The 23,305-nt window shown below is 42.9% G+C and overlaps 1 protein-coding gene across 4 annotated transcripts in view; it reads right to left on the bottom strand.

Moving 5' to 3' along the window:
- The window catches only part of SYNE2 (spectrin repeat containing nuclear envelope protein 2), a 395,759-nt gene that overhangs the window by 139,017 nt on the left and 233,437 nt on the right, over nt 1-23,305 (bottom strand). For all 4 annotated transcript variants that reach the window (XM_069733882.1, XM_069733900.1, XM_069733891.1 and 1 more), the window contains 12 exons: nt 22,951-23,210; nt 16,530-16,698; nt 14,747-14,893; nt 13,373-13,513; nt 13,112-13,294; nt 11,568-11,705; nt 10,197-10,382; nt 9,541-9,663; nt 8,741-8,923; nt 7,413-7,493; nt 4,725-4,907; nt 3,502-3,573 (listed from right to left, as the gene is read on the bottom strand). In XM_069733882.1, coding sequence (XP_069589983.1) covers nt 3,502-3,573; nt 4,725-4,907; nt 7,413-7,493; nt 8,741-8,923; nt 9,541-9,663; nt 10,197-10,382; nt 11,568-11,705; nt 13,112-13,294; nt 13,373-13,513; nt 14,747-14,893; nt 16,530-16,698; nt 22,951-23,210 — 1,866 coding nt within the window. The remainder of the gene's footprint in view (nt 1-3,501; nt 3,574-4,724; nt 4,908-7,412; nt 7,494-8,740; nt 8,924-9,540; nt 9,664-10,196; nt 10,383-11,567; nt 11,706-13,111; nt 13,295-13,372; nt 13,514-14,746; nt 14,894-16,529; nt 16,699-22,950; nt 23,211-23,305) is intronic.

Here is a 23,305-nt window from a genome sequence, read left to right as displayed (position 1 = left end):
CCAATTTTAGCACTTTTTCCAGATTCTTTCCAATTGCCCTGTTAAGGGGGCTAATGGGGGTAATGGTAGTTGGGGTTGATGACAGCTGTGAATTGTTAAAAGTTACAGCGGGCATCAAGCCCTGAGATTAGTCATGGCGAGGAGTCTATGATATACCTCTATTACTAAACCACTAATCAAAAAATAAACACACAGAAAAAAAACCCACTTTATTTAACTTTATCTGAATAAAGACTCCACCACACTCTCCGTCGTTTATTAAAAGAAAATTCCATGCAGGTTTGAAGTAATCCACCGAATCCTAAGTAGTCCAGAAAAGGAAACCTTAAACACATTCACCAATTTATTACTCAATTTACTACCCAAAATGTTCCCACGAAGCTCCGCCCTAGTCCATGTTCCTCAAATCTAGCCCTGGGAACTGAATAGCAGTAAAGTGACCGCTATTCACAGGCATGGCGTACCGCCTACAAAGCTCATCAGAGGCGCTGAGTCTGCGATCACTGTGACACGGCGACAATAAGAGTTGTCGTCACTACCTGGCGCCTGTGAATAGGGGGAACTTTACTGCAATTGGTGAACGAGGGACTGTCTATTGTGTTTATTTCGGTCTTTTTATGTTTTTCATGTTTCCTTTTCTGGATTACTTCATATTCATGGGATTACTTTGGACCGGAATAAGATTTTTTTTTTTAAACTGGTTCAAATATAGTTTTTTTTTACTGTGCATGTTTTTATTTTTTGGTTACTGGGTTAGTAATGGGGGTGTACTATCCCCAGGGCTTAATGACAGTTGTGATGTTTGATAAATCACAGCTGTCATTAACCTTAATTACCATTACCACGATTGCCCTGATTTAGTGGCAAGAGTGTCAGAATTGGCGCATCTCATGTGATGCCTATTTTTAGGCTGTGAAGGGCACAATAACCAGGGACCTTCCTAGCCTGATAACATAAGCGTGCAGCTGTCTGCTTTACCTTGGCTGGTTTTTAAAAATAGGGGGAACCCCATGTTGTTTTTTTACATTTATTTATTAGCTAAATACATGTATGGTAAACTGCACACGCAAAGCACTTATACATCTCACTAATATCTATCTCTATCTGTGCATTTTATTCCGATGCGTGTCACACAGATGGCACAGGGATGTCATACTTTAGATCATTAGTGTGCAGGACGTATTGACATCCGTGCTATTAAAAGGACATGTCCACATGTGGGCCTCACGGACACACGGTTCGTGTGAACACACAGACAGGTGCACAGCCCCATAGATTACACTATGTAACAAATTTGTAATTATTTTTTGTTCCTGGGTCCAAAGTGTGTTTTCCTAACCCGTTATGCCTAAAACAAATAGAAAATAGTTGTTGTTCCACAAAAACTTTGCTTCTGTGATCAGGACAATGAAGACTAAAAAGTATTGAATACGAATGAGAAATTTTCCCGAAAACAGACAAATTTCAAAATTTCATAGTCCTGATCACAGAAGCAAAGTTTTTGTGGAACAACAACTATTTTCTATTTGTTTTAGGCGTAACGGGTTAGGAAAACACACTTTGGACCCAGGAACAAAAATTAAATAAAGATTTGATACATACTGTAATCTATGGGGCTGTGTATATATATATATCTATACACACACATGCAAATGCACAACTATTAGGCTATGTTCACACATTGCGGTTTTTACCGCGGAACCGCGGCGATTTTGCAGCTGCGGGTCCGCAGCAGTTTCCATAGCGTTTACAGTAACATGTAAACCCTATGGAAAACGCAAATCGCTGTGCACATGCTGCGGGAAATACCGCGCGGGAACGCAGCGGTTTACAACCCGCAGCATGTCACTTCTTTGTGCAGAATCGCAGCGATTCTGCACCCATAGAAATGCATTGATCCGCTTACTTCCCGCATGGGGCTGTGGATAATGTGCGGGTGGTACCCGGGGTGGAGGAGAGGAGACTCTCCTCCAGGCCCCGGGAACCATATTTGAGTAAAAAAAAAAGAATTAAAATAAAAAATCATGATATACTCACCTCTGAAGTCTCAGCGCTGCACGCGGCCGTCCGGTCTCAGGTTTGCTATGCGACCAGGACCTGCGGTGACGTCGCGGTCACATGACCGTGACGTCACGAAGGTCCTGGTCGCACAGCATCTTTGGAACCGGACCGCCGCCTGCAGCGCCGAGGAGATCGGGATGTCAGAGGGTGAGTATATCATGATTTTATTATTTTTAACATTACTATTGATGCTGCATATTGCTGCATATGCAGCATCAATAGTAGGGGTAAAATCCCGCAGCGAAACGCGCAGGACAAACCGCGATAAATCTGCAGGGATAACCGCAGCGGGTTTGCCCTGCAGATTTATCAAATCCGCTGCGGGAGAACCCGCAGGGACAGGACGCAACGTGTGAACATAGCCTTATAATTGCACAGTCTCACTGGACACAAATGGTCTGAAATTGGGACTTTAATGCTGTTACGTGCAAGCCAGAGATGCATAATGACATAATATGGTGATGAGCACTCAGCATGCGCCGGTGAGACTCTTTTCTTTCATGGTTTTTCTATGGTCTGGTAAGTGCAAGTGCAGACATACATATATGTATGCATATATATTTACACACACATTCATTTTAAACACAAAGTTTTTATTTAGCTTGCTTTTTAAGTCACCTCATTGAATTGGAACATTTGATCAATTGATCTCTGGTTGTGTATGCTGCTATACTTTAGTGCTGCAATATAAAGTAAAAATGATGATCTCCTATGAAGCCCAGCCACCTCCAGGAAGCCACCGGGTGAAGGGGGGGTGTTGGCAATGGGTAACCAAACGAGCACCACACAGATTGAAACCATTTATATGGTTAAGGAGCAAGCTCTGTTTGCTGCTGAATAACACAGCTGGTATTCGCTGTATGTAGAGCAGGCCTTGCTCCAGAGCTTGCTCCATACACCTGTACCCGACATGAGACGCGATGGTACGTCTAATGTCAGTAAAGGGCTAAAGCAGATTTGTCACCAAATTTTACAATACAACCTACATACATCATTACGCAGATCTCTTAGACTTGATATGACTGGTGTACTTACTTAGAAAATGGGTGGATATTCTTTTTTGTTAAATTTCCTGCCTGATACTAAAATTAGCATTTTATGAGCTTTAGCTGGCCTCATGAAATGCTTATCTTATTATTGGATTACACAGCCATTCTGAAGAAGATTTTCAAAGTAAGTATACCAGTCTCAATAGGTCAAAAGATCTATTTTATAATGCATACCAGTATACAATGTGAAATCTTGGTGATCTATCCTCTTAAACTCTATACTAAAAGGTACAGCTATGGAGAACAGATAATGGTGTCTAAGAACCCAACAGTGACCCCTCGATGCGTGGGGTCTAACAGGCCACAGATTATATAACTTTACTAACACAACAAATATATGAGGAAACCATTGATAAACTCTACAAAGCTAAAGTTTCCAAAACTTTCTTACCTCTATTATCAGCGTAGAGTCCTCCATCTCCTCAGCCAACGATGGCAAAAAATAAGAATCCTTCCTTTGTACCTAAAATCAAGAAACACATTTGTGTCAGTGTGGAGCGATGCCTGACAGGTTGATTGGGTTTCATGAAAAATGTTACACCTTTTGGCTTTTACAGGTTCCTTTTTTTCTCTGCACATTGCTGGCTGATATTAGTTATGTGAGAATCAGTCAGTGAGCTCATTTTGACTGGGATCTTTAAACTCTCTTATGTCTTTTTTTAATCTCCTCTTAGCTGATTTATGGCCACAGACTGTATCAAAGCTCAGCTCAACTTTCATATGGTCTTAAATCAGCACAAAGACAACCAGAAAATGAAAGATGAGAGTTACAAACTCCCAGTCAAAATAATCTCACTGACTGATTATTAGATAACTCATTCAGCAGCCTGCAACAGTTAGGGTTAGTCTTTTATGACAAAAAAAGCAAAAAAAAAAAAAATATATATATAAACAGAAAAAAATGAAGCAACCGACAGTCTAAATTGTTGTTTACAAAACTGCCTCTGAAAAAACCCAACATGCACCCTATGTAGATATATAACAATAATTGTTAAGGGGAGCACAATTTAAAATGTGTTTTAGTTGGAAAAACAAAGAGGCATTTCCTTATTTTTCCATACATTTTCCAGGTAAAATCAGAAAAAAAAGAATATGAAAAAGGATATAAAATTATTTGTATAACAAACAATAACATTATTTTTTTTAAATCTTTAAAATTTTCATGTACAAAAAAATGGGGAAAGGATGGTCTGGTCCTAAAACTGCCCAATGAAACCAAATTGCAAAAAATATTTTTATTTAATTTTTAGGTTTATGCCATTTACTTGTGCGGGTTTTTTGGACTTTTACAAATGAGTTAATTTTATTTTTCACATAGTCCAAAGACATACTGATAGGGATTCTAGATTGTGAGCTCCATCGGGGACAGTGATGATAATGTGTGCAAAATGTAAAGCGCTGCGGAATATGTTAGCGCTATATAAAAATAAAGATTATTATTATTATTATTAGTTTTTATTTTTAAATGAGGAAAAAGGTAATCCGACTTATGTTTATTTTTTTTATATTTTTAAAAACTTGTTTTTTCTTACTTTTTTTTTAATATCATGGAGCTTAAAAGGGGTAACAACTATACTGTTTATTTCCCAGTATTGGAGTTGAGATAACTCTTACTTCCATATGGATGAGGTTCATGCCGTCAGTTACTGGAGACAACATGGACTCCAAGTCTTGGTCGTGTGGCTCTTGCCTTAAACGATCCAGGTGCTCGATAAGACAGTTGCGTTGGGCGAGAAGGATCACTTCTTTCTTCTGGTTTAGTCTTTCCATCTGTTTCTTCATAGCTTCGGCCTTCTCCTAGATAGAAAGAAGGGAACAAACTCTGATATTTAGGAAAAAACTGAGTTTGGCAATGTCCAGAAATAGGCTTTGGTGCCAAAGGTGGCCACGTTGGAGCAACATGCCCTCACGGAGCTCAGAATAATCACTTTCTACATTAAATAACATTTTGATAAGCTAATATGTTGCCACCATGCATCTTTCAGAAGATAATCCTTTGCCCTTGGTACTTATGTAGAAATATGAAGAGTTGGACGTTCTTGTAATAACATCTCAAGTCTAGCAGATGCGGAGCAGCTCTCTCAAGCAGAGGACTACTCACTGTTATGCCCAGATGCACTAATGACGCGCATGGACGGGGGACGTCTTCATGAGAAAACTCCATTACATGAGCAATTTTTTATTATTGCAGTTTGGGTAAAGAGAACAAGTAGAATAAAAAGGGTTGTACAAGATTAGGGATGTTCCACCAGCCTTAACTAAGGGAAATTGTTATTTTCTTCTGGTTCTGGACAACCCATTTGAAGCTGGTAATTACAATCTGCTAAGTAGGTGCTTGTACATATCTATCTATATAATCGTCTAAGGGGCATTTCCGTCTGTCTGTCTGTCTGTCACGGAAATCCAGCATCGCTGATGATTGGTCACGGCCGGCAGGCAGCGACGGGCACAGTCCGGCCGCGAATTCGCCCCTTCCTATCCTCCGTCAGTGCCCCCTCCATACTCCCCTCCAGTCAGCGCTCACACAGGGTTAATGGCTGCGTTACACCGCGTTATGCCGTGGTGTAACGCAGTCCGTGAACGCTGCTATTAACCCTGTGTGATCAACTTTTTACTATTGATGCTGCCTATGCAGCATCAATAGTAAAAAGATCTAATGTTAAAAATAATAAAAAAAATAAAAAATCATTATATACTCACCTTCCGGCGCCTTTCCCGCTCCTCGCAACGCTCGGGTCATGCATTGCGGTCTCGCGAGATGATGACGTAGCGGTCTCGCGAGACTGCTACGTCATCATCTCGCAAGACCGCAATGCATTCTTGGGACCGTAGCGTCGTGAGGAGCATCACTAAACGCCTCGTGTGGATCCGGGGACCGCCGGAAGGTGAGTATATAACTATTTTGTATTGTAATTCTTTTTTTTTTATATCAGGGATATGGTGCCCACATTGCTATATACTACGTGGGCTGTGTTATATACTACGTGGGCTGTGTTATATACTACGTCTCTGTGCTATATAATATGTGGCTGTGCAATATATTACGTGGCTGGGCAAAATACGTGGGCTGCATACTACATAGTATACTACATAGGCTATGTTATATACTACGTGGCCTATGTTATATACTGTGTGAGCTGTGCTATATACTACGTGGGCTGTGCTATATACTACGTAGCTGTGCAATATATTACGTGGCTGGGCAATATACTACGTGGCTGTGTTATATACTGCGTGAGCTGTGCTATATACTATGTGGGCTGTGCTATATACCACGTGGCTGTGTTATATACTACGTGGGCTGTGCTATATACTATGTAGCTGTGCAATATACTACGTGGCTGGGCAATATACTACGTGGCTGTGCTATATACTACGTGGCTGTGTTATATACTACATAGGCTGTGTTATATACTACGTGACCTGTGTTATATACTACGTGGCTTGTGTTATATACTAAGTGGCCTGTGTTATATACTACGTGGGCTGTGCTATACACTGTGTGAGCTGTGTTATACACTACGTGGGCTGTGCTATATACTACGTGGGCTGTGCTATATACTACGTGGGCTGTGCTATATACTATGTGGCTGTGCTATATACTACGTGGCTGTGCTATATACTACGGGGGCTGTGTTATATGCTACGTGGGCTTTTATATACTACGTGGCTGTATTATATGCTACGTGCCTGTTCTATATGCTACATGGGCTGTACTATATGCTACGTGGGCTGTGTTATATGCTACGTGGCCTGTGCTATATACTACGTGGCCTGTGCTATATGCTACGTGGCTGTGCTACATGCTATGTGGGCTGTGTTATATGCTACGTGGGCTGTGTTATATGCTACGTGGGCTGTGGTATATTTCTCTGCTGTATCTGTGCATCATGAATCGTGGTATGTGTTAAAGAGGGGGGCCCACTGAGACTCTTTCGCCCGGGGCCCTCAAAAACCTGGAGCAGGCCCTGGCTTCACTGATTGGTCACAGCCGGCCGCGAACAATTAGCGACAGGCGCAGTCCGGCAGCGTATTGGCACAGAATTTGAACCACGCTTCGCTAATTGGTCGCGCCCGGGCCGGCCGAATCCTGTGTATAAATTGCATTACTCTGAAAACTTCATAAATAAACTACATACATATTCTAGAATACCCGATGCGTTAGAATCGGGCCACCATCTAGTTAGCTATAGTCACACTATGGTTAGAAACTATATTATTGCCGCATAGTGAAATATCATCCACATAACATATAAAAACGGTTGGTTTAGGACTTAGAGATGACATTAATATCAAGTTTACCTTAATTTCCGAATCTTCTCTGGACACTTGTTGTGCTTTTTCATGCTCTTTTTCCAGTTCTGATATTTCACTTATGATAGGCTGCAAAAATGGATGAAAACAAACACACATTTTAGAACTGAAAATCTGATAACTTGCTGCATTTATGACTACTAAAAAATGGGTTTTCATAATAATACTTAAAAAGGACTAGGATTAGGATTCACCCACATTGATCCTTCACAGTTAAGTCCAGACACCTACCTAGTGGTCTATTTTCCTTGTCTCAACAGTGACCCACCAAAAAATGTCAGCTTATCCAATCACTGGTCACAGTGGTGACCCATATAGATCCTTCACAGTTCTATTCCAACGCTTATCTGGTGGTCTACTTTCGTGGTCCCAATCTTGACCCACCAAATATGTCATAGTATCCAATGACTGGTCACAGTGGTGACCCATATTGACCTTCACAGTTCTGTTCCAGCGCTTATCTGTTGGTTTACCTTCTTGGTCCTAACCTTGACCCACCAAAAATGTCAGAGTATCCCATCATTGGTCACAGTGGTGACCCATATTGATCCTTGACAGTTCTGTTCTGACGTCTACCTGGTTGTGTATCCTTCTGGTCCCAACCATGCCCAACCAAAAAATTCCAGCATATTGAATCATTGGTCACAGTGGTGACCCACCTCATCCAGTGATTGGCAGATATTTCTTGGTTGACAAGGACAATACCAGAAAGCACAATCCAGTTGGGATCAAGTAAGCACCAAATCAGGCCTTTAGTAGGACTATCATTTCTTTTATTATTTTTTAGCCATTATCTACCGAAATAGGTGACATTGAGGTGACCCTGATTTGTGGCAAATCAAGTTAACTGTATTCTTTAAAGAAGGAAATGGTAACTACACTTTTTATATTTTTTCATAAATCAACAATGTAAGTGAAAGTATGAAACTTTGCAACATATCTTATTATAGAAAAATGCCTCTTTCCCTAATTCATAGTGAATAGTTGTCTACTGTATGAATCATCCACTCTCAAAAACTGCTCAAATCTGTCTACAACTCTGTCTGCAGAGAGGGATCAATTACATCTTGGAGCAAAAAAAAGCAGACGGAGAATCTGCTAAAGCTTCTAATGCAGGGAATAAGGTGATAAAATTCAGGATACAAGTCATATAATGGGCACAAATAGAGGTATTCCTCATCCTCACACATGAGGCAGCTATCTGTTATAAAAAAAAATGTTACCTGAAATTGAAGGTAAATGTTCAATGTTTCCCTATAAGTAGAAAAAAAAACCATTCCAAGTATTTGAAACATATATAAAGCATCTTGCGTTACCTCCAAGAGTTGGTTCTGCTCCATAATAACTTTTTGCAGCATTTCAGCCTCTCTCAGGACGACTACCATTCTTCTGAAGACATAAAGAGACTGCACCCCAGACTCTGACAGCGGAAGTGATGGCCTATACGCTTCTATCTCACCAATTGTCTTTCTGATGTGATTTATGTTATCCAACATGACCTGAAAAGCATGAAAGACAATGACAAGGCACGAATGATCAGGTTTTGTTAATAAAGACAAGCTGACTTCTGAAGTTAGATTTCTTCAGACTTAAAGGGAATGTCAGCATAAAATGATGGTTCAAACCAAGCACATGCACTCAGTGCACCTTTGGTGTGCTCTAACAGTTCAGTGCACCTTCCCACCTATGTATTCTCCATTATAGCCTCCCTCTTCTGGCTACTGTAAAGCCAAAGCTGTCAATCAAGGAAGATAGGGCGGAGATAGATGGAAAACAAGTGGGTGGGATGGAGCACTGCAGAGTTTGGCCACACCTAGGGTGCACTGACCACCTGTGCCTGGTTTGAACAGTCATTTAGTGCAGACAGACTCCCTTTAATTGACTGGGAAGAGATGTAGCTGACTGATAGCCAACAGTGTCAGCCCCACTAGCTGTCAGGAGGCTTATCTGACTATTTCTGTCACTGACGCACAATGAATGGAGCAGCATGGTGCATTCTATACCGCCACCTCATTCATGTAAGGGGACTGACATGGTCATAGTAGAAACATAGCGAAGTTTAGGGGTTCATCCAGTTATGGGTAGTAAAAACATTTATCTATTACAAACATCTCACCTGTCCATTCATGTAGTGATCATTGGGTGTCATATCATCAATGTCATTAGATGTCAAAATCTCTTTGATTTTATCAACAGTCCTTTCCATCTTTTTTATTTCGTCCTCTATAGCCAGCACCTCCTGAAAATGGAGACACAAATTTGATGTTTACAAAAAATTAAAGATAATAAAAACTAATTTTGGAAAATCATTATGAGATTTCCAACACAACGGACTGTAATCTGCTGATTGCTGGCTGTATATTTTCGCTGCAGCGGCCACTGCTGGAGAAATGTGGTATTACATGATCACCCAATTATATCGGAAAAGGCAACTTTTAATAAATCGCAGAATGGGAGACGTTCTTTTGCAGCTGCTCTCCCTTAGCTACGATTGACAAAGTTGGGAGACCATTATCTTTGGCAGTGTTCCCTAACCCTAGTTCTCAAGATATGATTTTTTTCCAGGATTTTCTTAGAATTGCTCAGGTGATTGAATTCTTGCCTGTCCTGATAATGCAATTATCACTTGGATAATACTAAGGAAATCCTGAAATCACGACCTGTTGGTGGCCCTTTAGGACGAGAGTTTGGGAACACTGCTCTATGGCATCCATCTACCCAAATGGTGCAAGCTGACATTCCAACCAGCAAAAGAAAAGACGAGGGTCTTACATGGGTTATGTGTTGGATTGTTGGAAGAACTTTTAGGATTCTTTGCTTCAGATCTAGCAATTTCCTTCTTACATCGGTGGATCGCTCCACAATGCTCTCGGTTTCAAAGATCAGAGCCAGCTCGCCCAGCTCGGAATGAATGGAGTCAATGAGACGTTTTTTCTGTTCACAGTCGTCAAGGGCAATCTGTCCAGAGAAAAGAAAAAAAAGGTGTTTAGCATCTTTATCTTTACAAATTCTACCGGGGACTGATCAGAATGGTGATTACCTCTGCAAAGTGCTGCAGAACACATTGGTACTATCAGAAAAAAAATACCAATGTGGAGTCCTCCAAAATACCAGACACTTATAGTAAATTATTTCCTTTAATTGATCTATAACTAATGTATAGTATGTCTATCTTGTTGGTTTTGTAGGGACAAAATACACCCCTTTTAAGGGCCACATCAAAAAGTAAACATCTTCTATCTTCAAGAGCGCACTGCTCCTCTGCACTTCCTTCTTGCCGGGGGGCTGCATGCTCCTGATGATTAACATTTCGGACCAGACTCTTGCTTGAGCACCTGATCTGAACAGTGAGCTCTCCAATGTTGCATACAGAAGCAACTTTGACTCTGCATTATCGAAGCACAAGAGCAATGAAGTTGGCCTGATCAAGTGATCTGTCCAGGTTTAGAGCAACGCTTGCACGCGCTAAACGAAAGAGCTTGGCAGTGCTGCTTTCCTCACCCAGGCATTGATCAGTAAACCATAGAATTAAGAATCCCTACGGTATCAAGAACAAAGAGTATTTTTAGGAAGAAATAATTGTTTTTACAAGCACTTTGCCATTTCAACCATTTACAAAGATGAGAATAACCCCTTTAAAAAGGTATTTCTATGTGAAACACTTAGGGCCTATAATATGGTCCGATTGGGGTGGGGCACCCACCTATGGAGAGAATTGCTTTGTTAAGAACACAAAAAAAATGAGAACTTGCATCATTCGTCATTGTTGTTAATGGGAGTTGTGGAAACAGACAAACGTTTCACAACTCTCCTAAGCTACAGGAAAATCTGTGCACCGACACCGTATCGTCTCCTTCCTGGAATACTAACCAGGTAAGGAGACCCCCATTTTCCTAGCATATAGGGATCTCAGATAATGGGACCCCAAGTGATGGTAAAAAACTGTGCAAGTATCTGCAGCCATTTCTTCTCGTGTAAAGTCTGTGCTTTGCAATGTTCGATGGACATACAGCCCAGCAGGACATATGGACTATTGGATTTGGTGCAACTAAATTTTACAATTTTATCATTTTTATTCCAGAAAAATACCATAAATGTGTTGCCGTTTTAGATCATCACAATATATGTGCCTTATTCTCTGACCTCTAGTGCAATGACGTGCTTGTTCAGGACTTTAGCAGAGCAGTCCTTCATCTCTTCATTCAGCAGGGTATCCGTGCTTTGTATCCAGGCCTGAGTGATCTTCAGGGTGTCCTCATATTCCTCCAGTTTACTAGCCGCCTATCAATACAGACATTGCCCCTCAGGTAATCAGGTTTACACCCAGTCATCTATCATAATTTACAAGCTACTAGATTTGGCAGAAGATTAAACATTTTATACAAAATACACAATTTTAGAGGAAGAAGAAGAGGAAAAGGAGGAAAAAGAAAAAAGGAAGCTGGAGGAGATAGAATAAGAGGTAGCAGGAGGAAGAGGTAGATGAAAGAAGGAAGAGCAAAGAAGGAAGAGGAAGATGAAGGAAGGAAGAGGTGGAGAAGAAGGAAAAGAAGACTGCTACTACTATCAAATGGGATATAAAATCTATGCAAGAGCAAAATTCAGCGAGAGGGTGAAAAAGGGAGAGGGCAAGAGGGAGAGAGAATGAGAGGGAAGGAGGGAGGGATAGAGGGGGTAATGGGAAGAGAGGGTGGGAGAGAGAAAGGAAAGGACGAGAAAAAAAGGAAATAAAAAAAGGAGAAAAAAAAGAAAGGAATGGAAGAGAAAATGGAAATAATAATAATAATCTTTATTTTTATATAGCGCTAACATATTCCGCAGCGCTTTACAATTTGAAAAGAAGAAAGGAAGTGAAGAAAGGAAAGAGAAAAAAGTAAAGGAAGAGAAGAAAAGAAGCAAAGATAAGAAAGGAAGAGAATAAAGGAAGGGAAGAAAGGAAAGCAAGAGAAAAAAAGGAAAGGAAGATAAGAAACAAAAGTAATAAAAGATAGAGAAAAAAGGAAAAGGATGAAAGAAAGAAGAGGGAAAGGGAACGGAGAAGGAAGGGAAAAGGATAGGAAAGGAAAAAGTTACAAAGGAAAGGTAAGGAAAAGGGAAACAAGTAAGGGAGAGGAAAGATCATACTTGCTAACCCTCTTGAAATGTCTCGGAGGGTCTTAGGGAAAAAAAAAAAAAAAAGAAAAGCTACCTCCCGGATTCACAGAAGATTTGTTAAATCCACTGCTGAGACATGTCAAAGCCTCATGAAACCTTCAGGAAGGTAGTGTTCCGGAAGGTTTCTTGAACATAATACTGGGGTGCCCTGTCATTAGAGACAGACCCAGTTTTTTTCTAGAATGCACATTCTAGGGGCAGGAAACAGAGTGTTAAAGGAGTCGCGGCCCAAAAACATGAGAAATATTCGGCAACACTTTTTGTGAGCAACAAAACCTCCCAGACAAGTGTCAGCAAAAGTTAGTACATATGATATAAATATATAGATAGATCTAAGTGCAGTACAGGAATTTTTGGGCCTCCCACAGCGGGCAGACATTTATAGGTCTTGCTCACGCTTACCATGCAGCAGTACAAACACAAGCAGCAGACATGAATTGCGCATTGTGAGTTGTTTTTGCGTAATAAAACTAGCCGAACTGGACGATTGTAAGACTACTACAAATAATGACCCCTCCACACCCGGCACTCACCTTCTTCAGATTTGCAGTCCTGCGTTCCACAAGGTGTGTGATGTGCTGGTAATAGCTGAACGGCTCGGTTAGTTTATCCATCCACTCCTGGGCCTGGCTGGGGTCCTCCTCGCCCATCTCATGAACCTTCTCCTCCAACGCGTGCAGTTTAGAGAGCAATGTATCCACGTCATCCCACAGTTTCTAGAAAATAAAGAGGTCACAATGGTAAAATGGTTCATTTTGTCACTTCTGTGCCCCGGAGAAGATCTGCGGCCTCACATTCTGGAGTTCTTTGGCTTGGAGGATATTTTTGCTCTTTTCTGTTAAGTGAGCTTCGATACTTTGCAGCCCGGATTTGATCTCATTCAGCTTTCTGTTCAGTATGTTCTCCGGGGAGCTTTGCGAGAATTCATTCTTCACCTGGAAATGGACCATGGATGGATGATTAATGCTTGATAAAGTTATTAATGTGACATATATTCCGTAGGTGAGCAGCATATATGTGCAATCACATTGTTTTAGTATTCCTTCAAAGCTTTTATTTGCCTTTTGCTCTTATTTTCAGCCACTGATCCCGGAGTCTTTTATTGTTTGCAGGGCCAATATCAAGTCTACAGCGCTGCAGTCAATCAGTTAAGTCAGTTAGTGCAGTCAATTCAGGCTGAGCCACTGACTGGTTGCAGCGCTGTCAATGTAGAGTTAGCGCTGCAAAGTCAGACCCCAAGAACAGAGCCAGAGACTCAGAGCTGGAAAAGGAAGGGGAAGTAAAGCACAGTTTGCTCATTTTAAAAGAAACTGTAGACGGTGGACAGGAGTTGTCCAAAATTGGAAAACTTCTTAACAAACAGGCGGATATAAGTTATTATACTTTTTAAAGCTTTTATAGAGAGGTGTCTTAAGTCCCGTTCAATATCTATAGTTCAGACTGAAGAGAAGCTGCTGCCCTGGTGGATTTGATCTGGGCAAGTATTTTCTGGGTGTCTGGCTGCACACAAATAATACTGGCTGATGGCAGTGAGTATATGGTATTCCCATTTCATATATTTATGGCATATCCACTTGATATGCCATAATGTGTGATAGATATGGACCCCAACAATGGGATCTGCATGCATCTGGAGAACAGGGCTCCATCGAGTGCTGCAGATGGTTCAGAAGTGCTCGGAATTCTCATACAATATATTTAAAATTCTGACCACCTCTGCGCTGACAGCTGCGGGTGACGGAGCTGGTTCCAATGGTGGTACCCTCACTTACTATACATTTATAGCCTATCCTGTATATAATGTTATAACACCCCATTATTTGCTCGTTTTTTAAGCGAGAGCAACACTAAATTTGAGATGTTTGTAGCTTCTTCTAATAGAAGAACTATGGAACTCTATGGACATCCTACTTGGAAGTTGTACAGGATTTAAAAAAAATGATATTTTTCCCCACAAATATCGCCAACCCTTGTGCATGGGTTGTGTCTGGTACGTTAGTTGTGGGTTGGGTTGTCTCAGTTTCATTTCCAGTGAATAGGGCTGAGCTTATAGAACCCCTGTAATAAACGGCTTTGTGTCTAGGAACGATTTAATATGCGACTGTTCACTGAGCCCTTTTGTGAAAACAGTTGCCACTACAGACACGCACATGTCTAAGTAAACTTACCTTTTCCTCCACCTCTTGCAAATACTCCTGACAGTCCTCTGCCCGTGAGAGAACTTCAGCCGGGACGTGTTCTGCATATCGGGCGCTGACTTTTTCCATTGTAAGTTTAACAGTTTTCTTCTGTGATTCGATCAAGTCCTGAACCTCCTGTATTAAGGAAACGGCGAGCTGCATTAAGTAAACAGGCGGTGTGAGCCATTCCTACAAATATACCGGGCGGAATATGGAAACGTTCCCCGCCCAGCTGAGCAAGTGAGTCTAAGACTAAGGTTTTGCTTTCACCTTAGGTGATGCTTTGTTGGAAAGGTAAAAAAAAGAAAAACACTTAAAAGAATAAGAACAATAGGGGTCCGATAGGCGGGCAGCCTGGCGACAGCCGTGTCATCTTTCCTATAATTATACAGATCGCTAGAGCTGAGTGCTATTAGGAGACAGAGAAGAATGGACGTCTTCTTCTCCTGAAAGCCAAGACGGGCAAGATGCAAACACAAGCTGATGACTGTGCCCTTGTTGCAGGTTTCAATCCCCGGGGTACGATGCTCAGATGTAAACAAATATTCCCGTTTCTCATACGCAGCTCTTGGGGTCACTAGAGTATTAAGATTTGCTCTCAGTGGCGGAGAACTGCTGTTGAAAAGGTTTGGACCTAGGCAAACCATCTGGTAGGAATGTAGTCCAGTCTACTAAACCTTTGTGAATTGCTACAGATCTGCTGTGATACTCTTATTCTAAAAAGATGACAGATTTTGTGTGTCCCACCATGAAGCATTCACCTGGCAGGGTCTTGAAAACCTTTAAAATACTCTATAAAGGTATTTCTGAGTTAATAAAAGGGTCTTGGTGGGTTCTCGGGGACCCAGTTTATTCCTACATTACTCAATGTGTAATGCTTAATTTATCCTGCGGGGGCGCACTAGAGAAAATGAACAGTTGCAACCAGGTTTCTTTCATAAATTTCATAATCGTTGGAGATCTCAACAAGAAAATTATAAATGGAGATATTAACTAGGAGCCCACAGAGCATTTGAACAAAGAGCCACAACTAATAGTCCCGGAGCCAAAGAGCCCCCTTTGGTCAGCTATTAGCCAATCACCACCTAAAAAATAAATTGCAAGGGCATATGACCTTTAATGCCTGCTGGCCCAGATCGTTCTCAGACTGTCCCTGTACATAACCTATTTAAAGTGGTTAAGCAGCCACTAAAAACGCTCATAATGGTGAAAAAATAAATTTAACCAGGAGTCTAATCATATCTACATGATATAATGGCTATAATGAATTGTATGTGCTCATGACCCTTACTGCCTGTCGACCCAGATCGTTCTCAGACTACCTCTATACACAAACTATCTAAAGGGGTGTCAGCCACTTAGACTCGTAAAGACCGTCTGAGAATGGTGCACAACTCCTAAGGGTCCATCTGGATAGACATGTGACAGCTGCAGCTGGTGATTGGCTGTTTGACCAGGCAGAGCAGGAAGTACACATACTAGTGCGGAGTCCAGGAAGCCATAGAACTACAGCAAAGGGGATGGTAAGGTGAATACTTTGTTTGCTTACTTGCTTTTTTTTTTTTTTTTTTTACACCACTCTGAGTGTTTGTTTTTTTTAAATGTAATGTAAACAGACAACCCCTTTAATTATCCTAATAAGGCACATACAATAAAAAAAAAATGAAGAAAAAAAAATTGGCATATAATTTGTTTTGTTTTCCAAAGTAAGGATATTTCATCAATTTCTGCAATAAAAAAAAAAAAAATCACAACCCACAGAAGTTCTCACCTGCAATGATGCCCTGGTGGCTTCCAGGTCTCCCGACTCCAGGTTCTCCAGTGTAGAAGCTGCTTGCTGAACGGATTGTTTCACAGCTGAGAAATCACACTTTAAAGCTTCTCGGTCCTCGAGTTCTTTATGAATTTCTTGCTTATTTCTTTGAGATTTTTGCAGAAGTCTAGATTATAAAAATATTACTGGATTTTAACTATGGTTTACCCAACGATGGTTTTAGAAAATGCATGTTGTGTCGGGCCAGTGATCTCCAGTGCATGACCTATGCTTATGTTGGGATATACTGAGAGTTGTAGTTTCATCTCAGTTGGAGAGCCACAGGTCGGGGACCACTTACAATATACTTATATGTACAAAACTATTATTCCTAATGTCTTAATCATTGAATTTAGGATTTCCATTCAGTCTCAGTGCATAAAATCCGGCCAAACGCTCCTCGGTGTATAAAATCCGACCCCATTGCCTCCTCCCCAAAACCATAGGGTGTATAACATCTGGCCCCATTGCCCCCACCACCAACCTTATGGTGTATAACATCCGGCCAAACGCTCCCCAGTGCATAACATCCAGCCCAATTACCCCTCCCCCATGCATAACATCTGGCCAAACGCTCCCCAGTGTATAACATCCAGCTTCATTACCCCTTCCCCTCCCATTGTTTAACATCCAGCCCCATAACCCCTCCCCGATGCATAACATCTGGCCAAACACTCCCCAGTGTATAACATCCAGCTTCATTACCCCAGAGTATAACATCTCGTTCCTCACCTTCAAGTGTTTAACAATCAGCCCCTTAGCCGCGGTGTACAGTAAAACATCTTGCTCCTTGCTCCCGACCCATAACATCCAGCCTCTTGCCCCCCAGTGTATAATATCTGGCCCCCCGATGTATAACATCCAGCCCCACTGCCCTGTGTATAACATACGGCTCCTCACCCCAGTGTAACATCCGGCGGCTCGTTCTGGTATATGAAATCCAGCCCCTTGCCCCCCAGTGTATAATCTCTGGTCCCCCGATGTATAACATCCATCCCCATTTCCCCCATGTATAACATCCAGCCCCTCACCCCGGTATATAATATCCAGCCCCATTGGACCCAGTGTGTAACATCCGGCGCCATGTCCCTGTGTATAACTTCCAGCCCCTTGCTCCCCAGTGTATTATATCTGGCTCCCCAGTGTATAATATTTGGCTCTCCAGTGTATAACATCCGTCTCCTTGCTCCCCAATGTATAATATCTGGCACCCGGTGTGTATCATCCGGCTCCTTGCCCCCCAGTATGTAATATCTGGCCCAAGATGTGAAACATCCAGCTCCATTGCACCCGGGCATAACATTCAGACCCTAGTCCCCATGTATAACATCCAGCCCCATTGCTCCCCAGTGTATGATAATAATTTTATTCTATATAGCGCCAACATATTCCACAGCACCTTACAATTAAGCGGGAACAGGTACAGACAATAAATTCATTACAAGATAGGACAGGCTAAACAGTTACAATAGGAGTGAGGGCCTTCCTCGCAAGCTTACAATTTACAAAGGCATAGGGGGGCACAATAGGTGAAAAGTGCTTGTTATTTCAAATCCAGGAATTTAATAATACAAAGCTGCATAATCCGATCATCAGTCCGTGTGTTTAAGTACAATTATCAGGTACAGTTATGTACATAAAGGGTGTGGAGACAGATGTATGGGAGGGAGCAGATTCTGAATAATATTTAGAAGGAGTTAACAGGGAATAGTTAGGTTAGTGAGTTGAGGTGATAGGCTTGTTTAAAGAGATATTTCTTTAAAGCACACATAAACATGGTGGCTAGGTAACAGTTGGATCATGTGGGGTAGTGCATTCCAAAGAACTGGCGCAGCACGGGAGAAGTCTTGGAGATGGAGGTATGAGGTTCGAATTATGGAGGATGTTAGGCTTAGGTCAGTGTATAACATTTGGCCCCTCACCGGGCCGTCTGCCTTTACTAACGTGACAGAACGACCGGTGGTGCAGAGCTCCTTGATACCAGCGTGGACCTGTAACAGGAGCCAGAGGGGTAACAAGTCAGATCTTGAGATTTCTTCCTTCTTAATCTTCCCCATCACCAGAGAGTGATGTTATTAAGAAGTGGAAGGAGCCACACCAACTCAACCACAAGTTGGAGACCACGTAACATTACAGAGCGGGGGAGCAGAGTACTGAGGAGCAGAGGACAGAAAAGTCTCCAAGACTCCTCAAACTCCATAACTACAGAATCCAGGCCTTCTCTGGTATATCATCAGCACAAACACTGCAAGCTGCTGTGGACAGGTTGCAGGATGCAGTGATGGGAAGGAGGCAGAGCAAGGGTTAACAATTTTAATTAACACTGGAATACTCCTCGCAGGAAGATAAACGGTTAACAATGTTAGACAGTTCAAAATGTAAATAATATGAAGGGTTGAAGAACAGTAGAAAAGGTATTAACAGTTCTTGTTGAGTTAACTTATCCTGTCAGTCGCTTCTTAGGACGTGGTGGATCAGAGAGCAGGTGATGGCGCCCACAACGGCTGGAGCAGTGCTTGTCTGATGAGGTCCTGAAGGCAACGACGATCCGTCTTCGGGTGGCAGCGGTTGGTCTCCGGTACCTTCCGCTGAGCCCCTAGTCCATACACTGATGTGGCCGGGAAGTGTGGGCCACTGCACTGTCTGAGCTCATGGTAGTCTGGCAGATCTACACCGAGGCGCAGATGACAGTCCTGCACCCTGTCTCTCTTAGGCGGCGTGCACACAGTATTCATGGGCCCAAAGCGTTTGGCACCTCACTTCGTGGTGACCAACAGGCAGACTGCATACCTCTCCTCACAGTCTCTGTCAGCGGTGACGGCAATGCTCGGGCGCAAGCCTGCACTGTACCAATACTCGCGGGCCGGAGCATTCACTTCTCTCTGCTGCCTGTTCCCGCCAATTCTGCCTGTTTCCGGGCGCGCGCTGAGGCTGTGTACCCCTAGCCACACCCCTTGCTTTTTCCTGCAAGGTTTGCTCCGGTCCCTTAAGCTTTTTCCCGGACAACAGAGTTCCGGAACCGACACAGAACAGGTATCCACGGCACAGTCCATCTTCTTAAAATGCCACCACTGGACTCTGGAGGAAACCTGTTCTGTGCAGTGACTGGCATCTGATAGACAAGTCTTGGTTTGGTGAATGCCAGAAGAATGTTACCTGCCTGATTGCATTGTGACTATGTGCATATGGATCGCCCCCAGACACAGGGCCACGCGTTCTCGGTACCGGGCCTCTCTGGTTCGGTTCTGAGGCTGTCACGGTGGCTAGACCCGGTCCGCGACCCTGCTAAGGGGCGTCCAATGAAGGTGGTGGTACAGTCTGTCAGGGGTTCGTGACACCACCTGTGGTGTTCGGTCAGGGTGACCGACGCTGCTGTGGGGTCCGCTGGGGTGATGGAATGGCAGCTGGATGGTATAAATTCCCACAGGTGAAGTATGTCCCCAGGGCTTCCCAGTGGTGTAGGTAGCGATGGTGTGAGGTGCAGGCAATAACGAGGACACAGGGTTGCAGTCTCTTTACCTCTTTACTGAAGACTTCAGGATCCTCAATCCAGAGCAAGTTTAACAGGGCTATCAGAGACCGGCCGGTCCGATGGGCACATCCAGAGTTTCCTTCGCAGATGGAAATCGTTGCCTACTGTTGTGAATTCTGTTGTCGAACTCCCTCCTGTGGTCGTGAATGGTACTTCGGCGAGTTCTGTCCATGGACTCCCTCTGGTGGTTGTGAGTGAGGCTGCTGCTTCTGAGGTTCCTTACACAGGTGACGTGGTTTATCCTTTGGTTGGCTGCTCTATTTAACTCCACTCGGATCGTTGCTCCATGCCAGCTGTCAATGTTCCTGCATTGGTTCAGTTCGCTCTTGGATCTTTCTGGTGACCTGTCTTCTCCAGCAGAAGCTAAGTTCCTGATAGTTATTATTTGTTCATTGTTTCCTTGTCCAGCTGGTTATCATGATTTTGTCTTGCTAGCTGGAAGCTCTGGGATGCAGAGTGGCATCTCCGCACCGTTAGTCGGTGCGGAGGTCTTTTTGCACACTCTGCGTGGTCTTTTGTAGTTTTTTGTGCTGACCGCAAAGATACCTTTCCTATCCTCTGTCTGATTAGTAAGTCTGGCCTCCCTTTGCTGAAACCTGTTTCATTTCTGCGTTTGTGACTTTCATCTTTACTCACAGTCAATATATGTGGGGGGCTGCCTTTTCCTTTGGGGAATTTCTCTGAGGCAAGGTAGGCTTTATTTTCTATCTCTAGGGCTAACTAGCTCTTAGGCTGTGAAGAGGCGTCTAGGAAGTGTCAGGAACGCTCCAGGGCTATTTCTAGTTGTCAGAGCTCTTCCGGGACCCTAGAGACGCCCCTCTCCACGCGTTGCCCCCTATGTCTTCGTAGGTGTAGTAAGGTAGACAGCCAACCTATAATTGACTGTCCGGCGGAGTTTGAAGTAAGGCTTGAAGTCAGTTACCGACTACGCGCCTCAGTAAGATGTTGCCTCTCTCTCTCTCGGCACGACTCCTACTGGCTCTCCTTTGTGCTTGATCTCGTTTACACTGTTCCACAATACCCTTCCCTTCGTGTCTCTCTCCTGGATACCGCCGCAGGGTGTGCAGGCGCGGTTCCGTTACGTTCTGTTCTCTAGGCACCTGCCAGGTTCCCACGCCTGACAGGGACCCCCCTGTGCCTTCTCCCTGCAACACCCCCTGCCACGGGATGTTGCCTGGTTCCAACCCAGTCAGCTTCTGACTAACTTCCTCCCCAGCCCCTAGTTTTACCAATGTGAGGAGTGGCCCAATAAATAAAGCCTTTTTCTCCCCCTAGTGGCTGGAGTGTGAAGTGTAATGTGTTCTGGTGATACCTGGTCAGGAGAATTCCTTCAGTGCCATCAGACGTACCATCACTCCCCTTAGTGGCAGAGTGCCATACTGCAACGACCAGGTCTCTGGGGCGCTGCACATATACATCCCCTTTAATACAGTCATATACAACCCACAATAAAATGCCATATACTGTTGAAAACAATCTTTTTAGAGCCCATATAAAGCTACTATTCAGAACCCCACATATAGTGGTTTTAGTTTGCTCCTGGTTCTTTGGAAACCCCTAGAAAATGGGGACTCTGTGCCACGGCTTATTTTCCCAATGTCTAGAACTGGCCGAGACCTAGGGGGCTTATATTCTGGAGAAAGCTTTGCTTTACTCAAGGCACTGAGGGCGTGATATGTTACATAAAGTGTGCGTCACTATGTCTGATTTAGATAGTATATAGTTAAAACGGATCCAGTAATATGATGTTTATGTCTGGAAATCCAAATAGAAGAGAGTGATACAATTATGTGAAGAGCCCAATTTAATCTGGCAGGTAATGTTGGGCAATATTAACAGCACTATACCCAAAATAACTTTCATTTTAGATTAATTTGTCAGAGTAATGTATCTGGGAACGAGGCCATTAGTCTAGCTAAAATTACAGCGGTCAGTCCTCCGGTGCGCACAAACAGTTGGATGGTCATGAGGACCAACTGCTCCCCCATTGCGGTCCTCGAGATCAGGACTGGGGCATCTAATTTTTGCATAGATTGTATTGGAAATTTTATGCACTGCCCATCCTTATTTTAGTCATAGTTCTATAAAATTGAACAGTGGGAAGATTTTGCAGAAGCAGAGATTGCTCTGATACATACCCCCGACGGACACATATAAGGACAGCAACAGGGAGAGGAGGCGCAACAATAACATTAGGTTATATGCAAATGGTGTAATCAGTCTCAATGGAAAGATCATTACAGCATATGATCTTAGGGGGCTTTACCCTTTTACTTACCCCCATACCACCAGGGAAGTGAACGCTAGCCTATTGAAAATTATAGACATTCAAGGAAGCGGGGGTTGTAAAAGGGTTGTCCGGTCTTCTGATGAAAGTCTGCAGTCACTATGTGTTGCAGACATCTGAATCCCTATAGCATACTGTGTGCACGGCGTCAGGATTATCCAGCATTAACAGTGTGAGAGCAAATTGGGATCTTTCTCCTCCTGGACTGATATTTTACTCTCAATTCATGGATAAAATCAGTAAAATGTGTATTCAGTGAAGACAGATTTTCGCATTGCTGAGATAGGAGATGACAGTTGGTTTTTTTATAATGCTATGGAGAGGAAAAGAACTAGAGGCCGCCAGACATTCCGCTGCAAGTTCTACTGAAGCATCAGGTACAGTTCTCCATAGAACTTTATGAGCACCAACTGTCATCTCCCCTCTCAGTAATGGGAAAATCTGTAGCCCCTGAAGACACACTTTACAGGTGAATTGAGAATGTTAAAAATGTTCAATCCAGGAAAAAGAAGCGGATTTCTATCAGAAGGTATATTACAAAGTAACAATACTAAACTCACTTATTACACTTGTCTTCCATTGAATTGATTTCCATGATTGCTGTAGCCATCTGCGTCTCCACATCGACCTCTGGTTTTCCCAAAATATTCTGGAGTCGACGTATCAGCAGTGTCAACTGCAGCTTCTGCGTTTTCAAGTTCTCCTCTAAGCGGCTGATTTCTGTGACCGAGGACAGGAGCTGTGCCGTTTTCCATTTCATCTCAGGCCTATCCAGAACTTCTTCTTGGCAGTTATCCAGAAGGATCACCTCCCGCTCCATCTGTAAGACACGGAAATGTGCAAAGTGTTTAGACTCCGGCAGCGTCATTAAACTTATAAACTTGGTTTTCATTCAGTGTCTTCCAGGATAAATGT

This window comes from Ranitomeya imitator, chromosome 1 (genome assembly GCF_032444005.1).
Source record: "Ranitomeya imitator isolate aRanImi1 chromosome 1, aRanImi1.pri, whole genome shotgun sequence".
Lineage (NCBI taxonomy): Eukaryota > Metazoa > Chordata > Amphibia > Anura > Dendrobatidae > Ranitomeya > Ranitomeya imitator.
This window is presented reverse-complemented; position numbering and strand designations above follow the sequence as displayed.